This window comes from Neodiprion fabricii, chromosome 5 (genome assembly GCF_021155785.1).
Source record: "Neodiprion fabricii isolate iyNeoFabr1 chromosome 5, iyNeoFabr1.1, whole genome shotgun sequence".
NCBI classification, from domain to species: Eukaryota; Metazoa; Arthropoda; class Insecta; order Hymenoptera; family Diprionidae; genus Neodiprion; species Neodiprion fabricii.
In genome coordinates this window covers 3,403,551-3,417,934 of record NC_060243.1, presented here as the reverse complement: position 1 = coordinate 3,417,934, position 14,384 = coordinate 3,403,551, and the positions used below count along the sequence as shown (strand labels likewise).

General features: G+C 38.6%; 3 protein-coding genes and 1 long non-coding RNA gene across 6 annotated transcripts; 1 reads left to right on the top strand and 3 right to left on the bottom strand.

Moving 5' to 3' along the window:
• Positions 1–445: 445 nt before the first annotated feature.
• LOC124182082 (malectin-A) lies at positions 446–2,825 on the bottom strand. The gene is made up of 4 exons (XM_046568886.1): positions 1,809–2,825; positions 1,367–1,549; positions 1,222–1,279; positions 446–1,114 (listed from the first exon to the last, which is right to left on the bottom strand). Exons 1-4 carry the CDS (start codon positions 2,184–2,186, stop codon positions 906–908), a joined length of 828 nt encoding a protein of 275 aa, XP_046424842.1. The 5' UTR covers positions 2,187–2,825; the 3' UTR covers positions 446–905.
• A 1,892-nt stretch (positions 2,826–4,717) lies between these two features.
• LOC124182079 (heat shock 70 kDa protein cognate 4) lies at positions 4,718–7,318 on the top strand. Its single transcript, XM_046568881.1, has 3 exons — positions 4,718–4,779; positions 4,934–5,147; positions 5,431–7,318. Exons 2-3 carry the CDS (start codon positions 4,943–4,945, stop codon positions 7,188–7,190), a joined length of 1,965 nt encoding a protein of 654 aa, XP_046424837.1. The 5' UTR covers positions 4,718–4,779; positions 4,934–4,942; the 3' UTR covers positions 7,191–7,318.
• An 803-nt stretch (positions 7,319–8,121) lies between these two features.
• On the bottom strand, positions 8,122–13,153 carry LOC124182078 (RING finger protein 10). 3 transcript variants are annotated; one of them, XM_046568878.1, is made up of 12 exons: positions 12,772–13,152; positions 12,343–12,518; positions 11,326–11,552; positions 10,896–10,986; positions 10,513–10,691; positions 10,213–10,411; positions 9,986–10,120; positions 9,641–9,863; positions 9,331–9,582; positions 9,010–9,184; positions 8,565–8,896; positions 8,122–8,445 (listed from the first exon to the last, which is right to left on the bottom strand). In XM_046568878.1, exons 1-12 carry the CDS (start codon positions 12,839–12,841, stop codon positions 8,342–8,344), a joined length of 2,163 nt encoding a protein of 720 aa, XP_046424834.1. In that variant the 5' UTR covers positions 12,842–13,152; the 3' UTR covers positions 8,122–8,341. The 3 variants fall into 3 exon arrangements, with proteins under 3 accessions (XP_046424834.1, XP_046424835.1, XP_046424836.1); XM_046568879.1 differs by lacking the exon at positions 11,326–11,552; XM_046568880.1 differs by lacking the exon at positions 8,122–8,445 and having other exon boundaries at positions 8,752–8,896; positions 8,980–9,184; positions 12,772–13,153.
• Positions 11,779–12,336, bottom strand: LOC124182092. Its single transcript, XR_006870693.1, has 2 exons — positions 11,947–12,336; positions 11,779–11,837 (listed from the first exon to the last, which is right to left on the bottom strand). It is a non-coding gene; the product is annotated as an uncharacterized LOC124182092 (long non-coding RNA).
• Positions 13,154–14,384: the final 1,231 nt, after the last annotated feature.

The following is a 14,384-nucleotide window of genomic DNA, read 5'->3' as shown; positions in this document are numbered from 1 at the left end:
CATTTTCTTATTTTTGATAGCTAATTTTAGATACTGTCAATACTATGATGATTCCACAATTGACGTGGCCATCAAGCAATCAATTACACATTTATCTAGAACCTGGTTGATAACAAATATATAACGTTATTACCTAAATATAACTTCAATCGCCCCTCCACATGGTCAATAATAAACAGAATAAGGAGTTTAACACTCGCAATAGAACATTTCCAAGGTGAATTCTGTGTAATTTAATTGCAGTTCTGTAACATGTAAAGGGACCTTGAGAGTACCAAACAATTTAGGGAAACAGTAACAGTTGCTGGTTTGACACAAGGCGAAAGTATCACGTTACATTAATCTATAAAACCTTAGCAGAACGGAAAAAATAAAACACCGCACGTTCGATTCGGAATTTCCGTTGAAAATAACATGTTGCGGTCACATGTCCGGAGAGATCACGTTGGATACAACTGTTTATTAAATAATTCCGTACATGGTGTGAATTGTCCTTATTCACAGCTAGCATTTTCAACTAATTAAAGTTTCTCTAGGATCACAAGGTGAAATTGTAGCAGTCTAATTGAATACTTTACGTAATAGGTAAGCAGATTCAATCGTATGGATTGGCAAATGTTCATCTATCTGCAGACATTGATCCTGTCTGGTAAATAACAAAAAGTTAATTATCATTAATTATATAAATACTAACCGACAATATTATCACCTATAAATGAAATAATTTAATATAATCTTTAGCACAATGCAATAAATTCTCTGTAATTTGGGTTGTACGTCAAGCAACATATTAATAGCTCACTAACAATAGAAAATCATATTTTTATGCCTTCTATATGTCCTTATATTAATTAAGTGTATGAAAACTAGGAAGTTGGCGGAATAGGAATCTATCCGGAGCTAAATTAAAGTTTGCATAAACAGAAAAGGAGAGGTATAAATGCTCCTATTGCTACATAAATAGGAAGTAAAATTGATGTGTCATCTATCGAGTAGGGATCTGGCGTGCGCGGTCCACTAGTGTGCCGACTGCGAACAACGGCCTCTTCTTCTTCATCCTGCATGCCACGGTATTCCTCCGGTTCTTGAGGGATCGGCCCCAATTGAGGTACATCTGAGAAAATGAAGACAAACTTATAAGTACACGAACTACATCATCAAAGTGTATACTTCAATCAATACATCGTAAGTAATATTCATAAAGCCAGGATGTATTGGTACCTTCTAATTTGCCTTTGACTACAGCTATGGCATTAATCTTCGGATTGTCCCTGTAACCCTGTAAATTATTATTATTACCATTTGACTTCCATTGATATTTGCACGTGCGAGCATATCAATGCTGCAATTTATTTAGTACAACAACCTTAATAAATTCGACCCTTATCTTGCCACCAAGTATGTCCGATTCCTCGTCATTGTATATTAATTTTCCTTTTTGTACTTTGAATGGTATGTATTCGTCATGAGCTACTCCACGTCCAACTTTTTCGAATATGTCTAAATCCGTAACGATGGTATGATCTCCATTTAATACGACATCAAACACCTGCATGAAGAAAAAAAAAATACAGTGGTAAATTTTAGTAGGTCACCCTAGTGATTGAGGTAAATTTGGGCCAGTCATTCTGACAATTGTGGTAATTTGGAAAGTCATCTGATACTTTTACGTCTTCCATATCTCTATCTAATCAACAGACGTCAACTTGATCCAAGTTTTGCTTTTTTTTTTTTAATGTCTAATTTAATATTGATTAGTCCTATATATGATAGAAGGAAAAACCAACAGAAATATTTTTGGCACCAACCTTCATATTTGGGGAATTGAAGTAAACCTCGCAGAACCTTAGCACCATCACATAGTCTCCATCCTCTTTTATTGGTATGTCGTAACCAAATGTGCTATGGTGGTAACGTTCAGTCTGATAGAGTATTTGATCTACGCTATTGACACGTCCTATGATTAACTGTTTTCCATAGTCTGAGGCAGTACCAATTTTTCCCATTAGTGGATCTTTCATATATCGTACACCTATACTGTCGACATGCGCCTCCCCACCAGCATTGATTGCGTATATCACTTCCAGACATTCGATACCAGGTGGAATATTGCTGAATGCAATAAGTAACGTGGCAATATGTATATGCCACGCAAGCAAATGATCCTTCATACATGACAGCATCATTTTTATAAAATTCAATCAGGTGCCGTCAAATGTCAACATTAATTTAAAAACGATCGATTAGAATTTCCTTTGGTATTAATCTCATCGTTCACCAACTTCAAAGGGGGAATTATTAAATGATAGGTTAGAAACACAATCGCATATTTATTTAACACGGCTTGGCATGTAATTAAGCACGTAATTTTGAAAAATATACTGATGATGCCGGATAATCATTTACTTTCACTTTTCATACATTTAATTGTTAAAAACTATACCCAGAATTGGCAACTTAACTTTGAGTCCTCTGCTTTGAATTCAACCGAGTCTATGAGCATGTGTTGACCACGAGAGGAAACCACTCTGAACATTTCTCCTGAACGAGTTTACGTGTCAAATACGTCTATCGGCCACGTATTCATTCGAACAATTTCATATACCATATGAGATGGCAGCGCTAGCACCGTTTTTGTATCCTCAACACGGACCCATACACATGATTATGTTTTTATTAGAATATTAGAAAATTATAAAATTTGATGGAAATCCCTCACTGCATTTCTTGTTCAGTGACAATAAAATACCCTTCGTAAAATTGCAGTATAAATTATAATAAACATCAATTGGTTTTTCCAACGAAAGGAGCCTGAGACAGCCCGCCACCCCGGCGCTCCCTTTTTTCATGCCTTTGATTCAGTGACGCTGAGTAGAGCCCTCCAGTGTAGCCACCTTGAAGATAGCGCGTGTTTCAAGTAAGAAATAGGAACGTAATTTTGAAGTAAAAATCATTGTACTATTGGATCATTTTAAAATTCAATTGATGGTGTATAGAATATTTTAATTGTCATTATCGTAACCGTATACTGTTACCAATATTGAATTTTCTTTGCTATTTTCTGATCTATCGTGTCACGTCACCCACATGGCGCGAAAACTTGCATATTTGAAAATTCGTATGAAATCAGTAGTTCTAATTTCAATTATTAAATCATTTACTGACTTGTGCATGCATGTACATCAATTTTTGTCCATAAATGTATACGAATATTTTCTCATGCATTGGTGACTGTAGTACACCATAAGTGTAGTCTTCAATTGTTTGTTCTACACAAAATTATTGTATATTGCGTACGATATTGTTGCGTGATCGTACACACATGTATACATACATGCATACAAATATACATTCGTGCATATAGAAAGATAAGCAGTGGCATCACCACCCTTTTTACTTCATGGTCTCAATTCAGAGTGTCTCGAAATAAAATTCATCTATTTTAAACACGTGTGAAGGAAAGTTGCGCTACTACTTTTAAACAAGTATACGATACAAAAATACGATATAATTTGATATAGAATCATATAAATGACTCGTGAATTACCTAAAAAATTCCTGAACTTTTTCAAGTTTGCCGAGCTAGAAAAATGCATACCTCGACGAATGCCAACACACAGGTGGGGATGGGGGGGATCTAATTTATTCGTCGCTGAACACAACGAACTGAGCGAGCAGCTAGCGGTTGTTCGTGTGGAGCAACGAATAAAGAGTCCTGGAATGAAAATTCCAAACCGCGCGGCCATCTTGTATCAGATAGTAAATGTACGAAGCGCGAGGTTCATGTATTACATAGCCATTAGCGATCTTGCTACTTGTGACGTCACAGCGATTCCATGATGCGTAATGCTTCGAATTGCTTCCTTTTCCGTAACATCGCAATTTGGCTTTGCACATACACGTAAAGCATGTGCCATTTTTGGCGAAATCATATGACTAGAAACAGTAGAGAAAGGGTATTCTTCAGAGGCCTGTATATATGATACACAGTTCATGTGATTATCCACAATTATCCTTGTACACATAGGTATATGCGTCAGACACTCAGGTGGTCGAACAGAAGGCGAAGATTCAAGAAGCCTCGATCGACCTTCAACGTCAGGTTCAGCGATGGTTCAGCGTCCTTATTTGAGCACTGGAAAGATATTTCGTGCAAGCAAATATTCAAATAAACAACTTAGGTTTGATACATGGACTCGGGATAAAAGTAACGGTATGCTTTAGGGTAAGGTTAGGATTTGGGTAAATTGCGTAAACTGGCAAGTGGCATTAAATTCAAGGTCCATCCGGGGATTACATCTAATCTTATGATGCCAATGACGCCATTAATCACGTATTGCGGTTTTACGGAAGTGTGCTAAATAATGAATAAACTCTAGATTCTTCTCCATGATTCGCAGCTTTATTTTCCGGTCAAAATTAAGTCCATGTCATCAGAAAACAAACACGAATTGACAAACTAGTGATATATGTCTGTGCTTTAAATATATCAAACTTATTATTACGGATATTTAATTTCATCTTCGTATCAATTTAATTCAAGTGATGTTAATAAGCTTATTCACGTATTACCAGTTTTCTCTCCAATAGAATCCCATGGTAAACCTAATCTAGGCTCTCATTGGTTCACAACACTGACGCAGTGGGAGAAGTTTCCAGAAGCGTCCTTCCGCCGTATAATATAACGGGCGAGGTTTCTGACTCGTCACTCACGTTGCGAATCGTTGCACGGAAAACTTCTTCGAGCTCTAACCACGTAACTACACAAACGAAACAAAGGTAGGATATATAAAAAAGGTCTTGAAATATCGTCGTTGTAATCGTAAAATATCACGTCAATCCCTTGTCGCATCGATATCCCAGGCAACCTGCCTAGTCTTGGCTGTTCATTTTTCGCAAAATGGAAGCTAACGATTTTCGATAATTTTTTTAGAACCATAAAATGGCTAACGCACCTGCAGTTGGTATCGATCTTGGCACCACCTACTCCTGTGTAGGAGTTTTCCAACATGGAAAGGTGGAAATCATCGCCAATGACCAAGGAAATCGAACTACACCCAGCTATGTTGCCTTTACGGACACCGAGCGTCTCATCGGAGATGCCGCGAAAAACCAAGTCGCCATGAATCCCAACAACACAATTTTTGGTAAGTACTGGACTTTGTTACTTCAAATCACCTTGCATGCCACAACATTTCATTGTGTGAGGGTATGAGACATTGACAAATTGAGAAAATACCTGAAACTTTCTATTTGGTTCTGCTACGCTTTTTTCGTCTTTTATTTTAATTTTATTCTATAATAGCAATCTACGGACCCTATAATGATTAAATTTTACTCACGAATGAACTGTAATTTTGTTCAACTCTTCAACGTCCGTCAGGTAATGTTTGTGAGTATAAAATTTTCAAATATGACATTTTCCCATAGATGCCAAAAGACTGATCGGTCGCCGCTTTGAGGACCTCACAGTTCAGGCAGACATGAAACACTGGCCATTTACCGTTGTTAGTGATGGTGGAAAACCCAAAATCGAAGTTCAATACAAAGGAGAGACGAAGACTTTCTTCCCAGAAGAAGTGAGCTCAATGGTCCTGGTTAAGATGAAGGAAACTGCCGAGGCATACCTTGGTAAAACCGTCACCAATGCCGTGATCACTGTTCCCGCCTATTTCAACGACTCGCAGCGTCAGGCAACCAAAGACTCTGGTACCATCTCAGGTCTGAACGTACTGCGAATTATCAATGAGCCCACAGCAGCTGCCATTGCTTATGGACTTGACAAGAAAGCTGTTGGAGAACGTAATGTTCTCATTTTCGACCTTGGCGGCGGTACTTTTGATGTATCCATCCTTACCATCGAGGATGGAATCTTCGAGGTCAAGTCGACTGCTGGTGACACTCACCTTGGTGGAGAAGATTTTGACAATCGCATGGTGAACCACTTTGTCCAAGAGTTCAAGCGAAAATACAAGAAAGATCTGACCCAGAACAAACGTGCTCTACGTCGACTTCGCACAGCGTGTGAAAGAGCGAAGCGCACGCTATCCTCATCCACCCAAGCCAGCATTGAGATTGATTCTCTATTTGAGGGAATTGACTTCTACACTTCCATCACAAGAGCTCGATTTGAAGAATTGTGTGCAGACCTCTTCCGTGGTACTCTTGAACCTGTGGAGAAGTCCCTTCGTGATGCTAAAATGGACAAGTCTCAGATTCACGACATTGTTCTGGTTGGTGGCTCCACTCGTATCCCTAAGATTCAGAAGCTCTTGCAGGACTTCTTCAATGGCAAGGAACTGAATAAATCTATCAACCCTGATGAAGCTGTAGCTTACGGAGCGGCTGTCCAAGCTGCCATTCTCCATGGAGATAAGTCAGAGGAAGTGCAGGACCTTCTTCTCTTAGATGTTACTCCCCTTTCTCTTGGTATCGAAACTGCCGGCGGTGTCATGACTGCACTTATCAAGCGTAACACAACCATTCCAACTAAGCAGACACAAACGTTCACTACCTATGCCGATAATCAGCCTGGTGTACTCATCCAAGTCTACGAAGGTGAGCGAGCAATGACTAAGGACAATAATCTACTTGGAAAGTTTGAGCTCAGCGGGATTCCACCGGCACCCCGAGGCGTTCCTCAAATTGAAGTAACTTTTGACATCGACGCTAATGGTATCCTGAATGTATCTGCTGTTGACAAATCGACTGGTAAAGAAAATAAGATCACTATTACTAATGACAAAGGACGCTTGAGCAAAGAAGACATTGAAAGAATGGTCAACGAGGCAGAAAAGTATCGTAGTGAGGATGAGAAGCAGAAGGAAACTATCTCTGCTAAGAACGGCTTGGAGTCGTACTGCTTTAACATGAAGAGTACAGTAGAAGATGAAAAGCTCAAGGACAAGATCAGCGCGAGTGACAAACAGGTAGTCCTTGACAAATGCAACGACATCATTAAGTGGCTTGACGCCAACCAACTAGCTGACAAAGAAGAGTATGAGCATAAGCAGAAGGAACTGGAAGGCATCTGTAACCCAATTGTTACCAAGCTTTACCAGGGAGCTGGAGGAGTTCCGGGAGGAATGCCAGGTGGTTTCCCAGGAGCTGGTGGCGCTGCCCCTGGAGGTGCAGGAGCTGCACCAGGCGCCGGTGGCGCATCGGGACCTACGATCGAAGAGGTCGATTAAACCTCGTCACCTGGTAGCCATCTCTACTGAAAACAGTTTTCATTTTGACACTGCCTTGAATCAGTCAGTCTCATGAATACCCAATCATAAGTAACTAAATAAATAAATAAATGAACATGCAAACACAATCATGCTTTGTTGAATCAACATCCTTGCATCACAACAAATCAAACAATCCTTTTTTTTTTTCTTCTCAATTATGTAATTATTTATAGCAATTTGAAGAAAAAAAAATACGTACGTTATTCAAGGCCACATTCACACTAATCGTTTATCAGAAAAAGTGTCGAAACAAAAATTTAAGCAATTAGATTGGCGATACAGTTAAAGTCAACAGATATTAGTTCGATCAATTCAACATTCATTACATGATGTGACCTCTGTCAAATTTTCCATTACTTTTGCTTCATCGGCCAAAATTTATGACTTGAAATTTTCTTCTAAACTGACTAAAAAAAAAGTATAAGAAAATCCGCTTACCTATTTTTAGATTATGGTAGTATAGGTTTTGAAAAAAGATTCAACCTCCAATGAAAATGTATAGTTTCGAAGGAATCTTTCGAAAGAGATTCTGCCCACCGCTACCAAAAATTCTTTGCGCATACACTTTCATCACAGGAGGCTGAAATCTATTTTAAAAGCCTATACTACCATAATCCAACAATTTATGAAAGGATTTTCTAATACTACAATTTTCAACAAATAATAACACTTCGCACGAGTGGCTCCTTAATTTCAATTGACTTACCTTTCTAATCTGAGGAATTGTTTTTTTATATTTTGCCACTTAGTAGCAATCACATATCCTTGAAGTTTAAGAGTGTCATGATGCCGAAATGATTCCAATAAAGCGATGGAATAAATTTCGTACCAATATCATTTGTTGATGATTATTCGTTCTCGTGGGTAATGAAAAGAGTATTTTCATGTATCCAAACCAAAATTAATCATATTTATGTGGACACAATAGTTACATCAAATATTCGTCCATTTTTACATGTTACTTAAATAAAAATTAGGTATATTGATGCCATGATTTTTGAAAATAATATACATGTATTTGAACCAAGATCGATAATCCGCCATAATGGCAAAACAATGCCAGGGAAAGACCGTCAAGAAGAATAGGCAATTAAATTGCACAGTTGCATCTATGATGCACGAGCCATGTTTGTAGCGAAGAGGACTGTTGCTTTTCCTTTCTTTTTCTTTTTCTGTTTCTTTCCAGAAGCACTGTCATGACTTTCGCTGCTTCCTGAAATAAATTGAAATACATCAGATTACTCTAAACAAGGAAGAACTAGAGCTTCAAAAAATACACTATATTGCAATCGATATTTTTATCTTCCAGATATATTTCAACGTGCGACGCACCTGTAGGCTGTAGCTCTGTGTGTTCTAAAGCTGTTGCCAAAGCATCGCTAAAGCTTTGACTGTAGGATGGAGCTGGAGCATACCCTTCAACCTCTTCACTGTCTGAAATTGATGTGAGTGCAGCACCTCTTTGCTGAGGCCAATTACAGGCTGACGATGCAGGCACATTGATTTTCGATGAACCTTGTGATCCAGTAGTACGTAACATCTCTGCAAAAGATGGTCCACTGTCACGGGAATCTGCAGTTGCCAAATCCATGTTCAAAGATTGCATTGTTGGACTGCTTGCTACGCTGGACACTACGGATTCCGGTGAAGATGGAATATTCAACCTGATAAATATGATATGAGCTATTTGATTATCGGAGCATCAACAATTATATACATTTTATTAGCTACATAAGCACTTGAATACATCATCGGTATTATTAAAGCTCGTTATTACTCTACAGATGGTGAATCTGATTGCCATCGAGGAAAATGACGGTGAGACTCAATATGCACATTCGGAGTCGGGTACTTTCCAATGCGCTTGTTTTCTTCTTCCATGATCCTTTTCTCCCTGTACTGTTCATCACGTTCACGACGCAGTCGTCGATTCTTACGTGTCACAAGTTGCGCTGTAATACCATGGAAGAATAATGTATCAGGTATGGGTGCTGAGTTTTAATAAATTGTCTGCCTGTTTCGATTTTCCGCGTTTATAACAAACATAATTATTGGGCACGTTATTTAATTCGATGACAAATTAATTTTGAGCTTTTACCATTGAAAACCGAAAGATTTGCTCTCGATATTATGGGAGGCTTTAGTTGAATCTCAGCAATCCCAAATTGGCAAGTTAGGGGCAGGTGGTAAAGGTAACGTAATCTGCGTCTCAGCTCTTCAGTCATACTACAAGTTTCTTTTTCCAACAACTTTCCTGTTACAGTGGAAGGGCTATTTTCCAAACTACCGTATTGCAGCTCCAGCATTTTAACATTCATCGCATGCAGGTAAATGTGCTGCCCATCATCCGCTGGAACGAAACATCCACAATAGTCGGTAAATTCAGTTAATCAAGTTCACGTACTCACCTTGGTAGAAGTAAAAAAACTTCGGCAAAGCAGTCAAAGTTTGACGTTTGGAGATGGAATTGTGAGCACATGGTACGAGAATTTCTCCGGACTCACAAGCCGAATCTTTACTCGATTCAGATTCTTTTTCTTCAACTTCTACCTTACTTTTTGATTGACTTTCCTTGACATCCTCTTTTATCTTATTCTCTGCAGCTTCGCGATCCAAACTACAGTATGTTGCCTGTCCAGGAACAGTACAGATGAGTAAAAATCGAATTTTAGTTATTTACAATCGGAATTATAGTGAACTATTTCTCATAGTATTTTTATACTATTTCTTCACGTAGGTTGGTCGTGACAGACCTTCGCAAAAAGCTCCTGTTCTCTTGTAGCCAATTCCCTGAGAGCTTGTTCAATGTAGTAATTTTCTGAAGACTCAGCATCTTCTGCTAGTTCAAGCTGGAGCTGAACACGTTCACACTCTATGATGTCTATAATCTATGAGAATAAAAAGGCGATTACATGTTTTTAAGGAACGAGCAGAATATATAAAAACTGTGGCACAATTATGAGAGATTAGATAATGTTACCTTATTGAAGTCGGCAAGCAACAACTTTGAGTAAATAATATTAGGGTCATCTTGGAGCAATGTGAAAAATGTGGTTGGGGAAGCCGCTTGAAAAGAATCTCCTACAGGAATTGCAAGCAATGATCCTCTTTCACGACGCATCAAACGCAAAGTTACAGTATCGTCAACATTCCATACTTTTTGTGTAATTTGTACAAAGCTGGAATTAAGGATGATTCAGTGAAGAATGTATTCTTTCTGATAAAATTGTTTCATTCGGTAAGAGATAAAATTCAATAATCCAACTACAAGATTATGCACCTTTTTAAGTCAGATTTGTCAATGTATTTTCCGCAAATGGGACACAAAGGCTTATCCGATATTGCTAAATAGTGGAGAATACATGCCAAACAGTATACATGACCACAGCGAGTCATCTTGCCAGCAACAGGCATACATAAACAAATTGGACAAGATAAGATCTCCGAGCTGTGGACTCTCTGTGAACACATAAAGAGGTACACAAGTTAACTGTCAGAACCAAATATTTTACAGGACCAGATACATTTCGGAAAACTACTAAAATACCATGATTACACTGGGTAATTCACGAAATAGTGTGACTCGCCCATTGCCAGTGTCTAAAAAGTTAACGGTTGTTTGTAATGTGAATAGATAGTACTGAAAAGTAAATAAAAACTTACAATTTGTTCAATCAAATTCCATTGAACCAGGGTATCAGGATCAGCGAGATAAGCTGTATAATCACCGTCACTTTTCACAACAAACTGGCAGCTGGAAAGAGCAATATAAAGGGGTGAAAATAATTGCAAGACCAAGGGAGTAGAGCTTAATGTGGTCTGATTTAAGGTAAAGCATTTTTACACACTAAAAAGAGAAATATGTTGACTATGAGGCTGTCCGTGAAAAAAAAAAAAAAAAAATGGTGACAGGTCCGTTGTCGGCCTATGCTGTTGTATTTTCTCTCCAATATTCGACAAATATGTGAAAATATGTATGAATGAAAAAACAGGGTGGCTACATATTTTGAAAACCTAAAAATGTTATACAATATTTTTTCCCAAAAATTTGTGGCCACGTTGGAAAACAAAAATCTTTGTTATTTATGCGTACTTGGCTTGTAAAAACTGTTCCGTGTTGTATTTACGCCGTTGCACGGGTGGAAGCCAACGATTGCTATTTTGATTATACTTGTTGATGAATCTGCCCAGATTCCGTGTGTTTGACACGCCGCGTATATCCCGCGGCTCGTAGTGAAAATTCAACAGATGATTCAAATTCTGCTTCCTACTTCCTTGGACCATGACCGAGCCATACTCGGCAACATCTTTTTCCTCTACCTGGCAAATCAAATTCATTATGACACTGCTAATAATTATCTCAAATGAACATAAAATGATAAACGTGAACTGATAATATTTCTCTGCGTGAGAAATTCATTGAGCACTGCACGAAATTAACAACCTAATAGATAAGCGTTATCTGAGTAAACTCAACAGTGTCGATGAATAATGTTGACTAATATTATTCTTGGATATGAAGGTCAGACGACAAAACACTTTTTTATTGTGTTTACGTTTCAGCCCTGATGGGGGCCCTCCTCAGAACAAATCTATTTAAACCATCTGTCATGAACAGAAATAATAAAATAATGTACAACTCAATTATAACAATAACATGAATAGTTTAGATAATAAGCCAGGATGTTTATGCACTATAAGTGAGAGAAATTACCTGGTGTAGTTTGACACTTTCAATTCCAGACGAAAGGGACCACTATTAAGTGGTGAATGCGTGTTGGTTAATAGAATAAGACAAAAAAAACAAAAACCAAAACACGCTGCGATCGCGATACGTAGCTACCAAGCCTTCATCCTTATTGTTAATTTAATGAAATAAAACACACGACGGCCGTTGTAAGTTTGAATCAAGAGGTTTGAGTTTGAGTTTGATTCTTGTTGTTGTTGTCTGACCTTCATATCCAAGAATAATATTAGTTAACAAGTCACTAAGGTCAAGAAAAAATCGTCTTCGTCAATGAATAATAGTGCTTCAGGGCAGATAAAGCTTTCATATTATTTTGCCACTTTTTGAGGAATTTTAGAAGGATCAACTTCCTATGTGACGAACCTTGGTATCCTCCTTTGGACTGCCATGATACTGTCCTTTAGGTTTTGGTCTCTTATCATGACTTTTTCCTTTTGGTACATAGGATTTTCGAGATTGTTCATTTTTCGGCAAATTTGTGGTTCCTATTGGTTCGCGCTTTCGTGAGCTTCTCGGAAATAGTTTGGTGTTTACGATATCTGGAAAAAAAGTTGTAAGTCACGGAATGTAGATAAACTTGCGAATATCATGCAGACATACGTACAATTCTTCAAATTGTTGGTAAAGTGCTGAGTTTTAATCTATCGATTCAAAAATCACGTACACTTATATTCCGATGACTTAACATTAAAGACTCGTGTTGTCACGTGACGTGTGCAATTATTCGCGGAAAGTAAGCAGGTGTGCATATATGTACGTAACATGTAAGTCGGAGCTAACGATGACACGCACCTTGGTTCTTTTTAGCATCACCAGTCGTCCCCTTGGAGGACGACTGCGGTAATCGTGATTTCTTTTCCATCGTTGAATCGACCGTAGTTACGACCAAGTGTATTGTAGTTGGCAGAGATATGGTCTCCTCCTTGTGGAGAAACGTAGCTTTGGTGCAGGCCCTTCATCTTTTCAATAAGCCATCTTCGACAGTTCCAAAGTATAAAACCTCCAGAAAGGCGATACCAGATTTTTGTATGCGAAACTAAGGTGTTAAAGATTCCACACAAGAGTACACTTTTGAGGGAGAGATGTGCCTCCCTGTCGCCGTAAACGACGATTTATGTCGCGATCCACCCGATCACAACCTCGTCGCTATGATGGCGACAAAATGTCCAAGCTTTGGACAGTGTCGGAAACGGGAAGTCAGATGTCCGTCGAAGATTAGAAATATTTTCTTTTTATCGCTAGAAGGAGGCGAGGAGAGGAAAAACCAGATTCATGAATAAATTCTCAGGAACCATTTTATTCATACGTTTATATTTTTAACAACGTCTAAGCCTTGTGCATTGCAACGTTAACTTTTTAATCGTTGCTGTTTTGATGCCAGTCTCGCGTCGGAATCTATAGCTGGATTTTCACGGGCGTCAAATTAACAGGACGGTAAATTGTCGCGGTATGAAGAAACTCATGAAAATAGGTACCGAGGATACGGTAAAATGCCGCCCGTCGAAACCACGTAGTTAGGTCAGTGGATCTCAATTACATTTTTATTCTGAGAATTCAAAAATCTAGGACTGTAAATTGAAAGTGTGAAAAAATGGAGAATATGAAGAAGTGAAATGAAGTAGCTGATGGCGTATTTGGACTACGCGCAATCGATTCCTTTCCCAAAATTACGTCGATATAGTGTATCAAAGAATTGATTTAAGTATTTTCCGAAATCGGCCACATTTCGACTGAAAAACTCCAAGGGCGTACCAGCCTTCCTGTGTTAACAATTTTCAGAGGTCAGCAACTTTTCATCTCAGAATCGTTTTTTCAGGACTCTTTCCGCTAATTAAACCCGCAGAAAATGAAGTATATTTAATATATCTTTGGTCAACGTATTTTATTCGGTTGGAAGTCGCCAAAAAATTTCACTAAACGCCTGACGCCTCGTGCAACGGCAATTTCTCAAACTTCTAAACGCGTTCTGCCCAGCTTCCGTGGCGTTTCCAACCGGTTGAGACTTGTTTCCGAGCGTAGCGCGGATCAGTCGCTGCCGAGCAGCCGTAGTGAAATCACGCGAGTTGTTAGTCAAGAATTTAGATCTCCATACACAGGCTTTGACTATTCGGGACATGGCTAAGTACTGATACCTTATGGTTAAAAAAACGGCTGTGCAACGTTATTCGCTTAGTGTATTCCCACGAAACTCACTGTGAATAATATACGAACGACATGCAGCGTATGGTCGATAAAAGAACCGAGTTCGGAAATATCAACAACCGGGGACATCAAAGGTGAGGTTCGTGTATCATATTTTCATTCTATGATGCAACTTCAGCTTTTAGCGATTTCGATTTTCGACCCTCTGCGTCGGGTGTCGTTTGTTTTCTTTTTGTGCGGCTAACTTTCGGTAAGTGCATAGT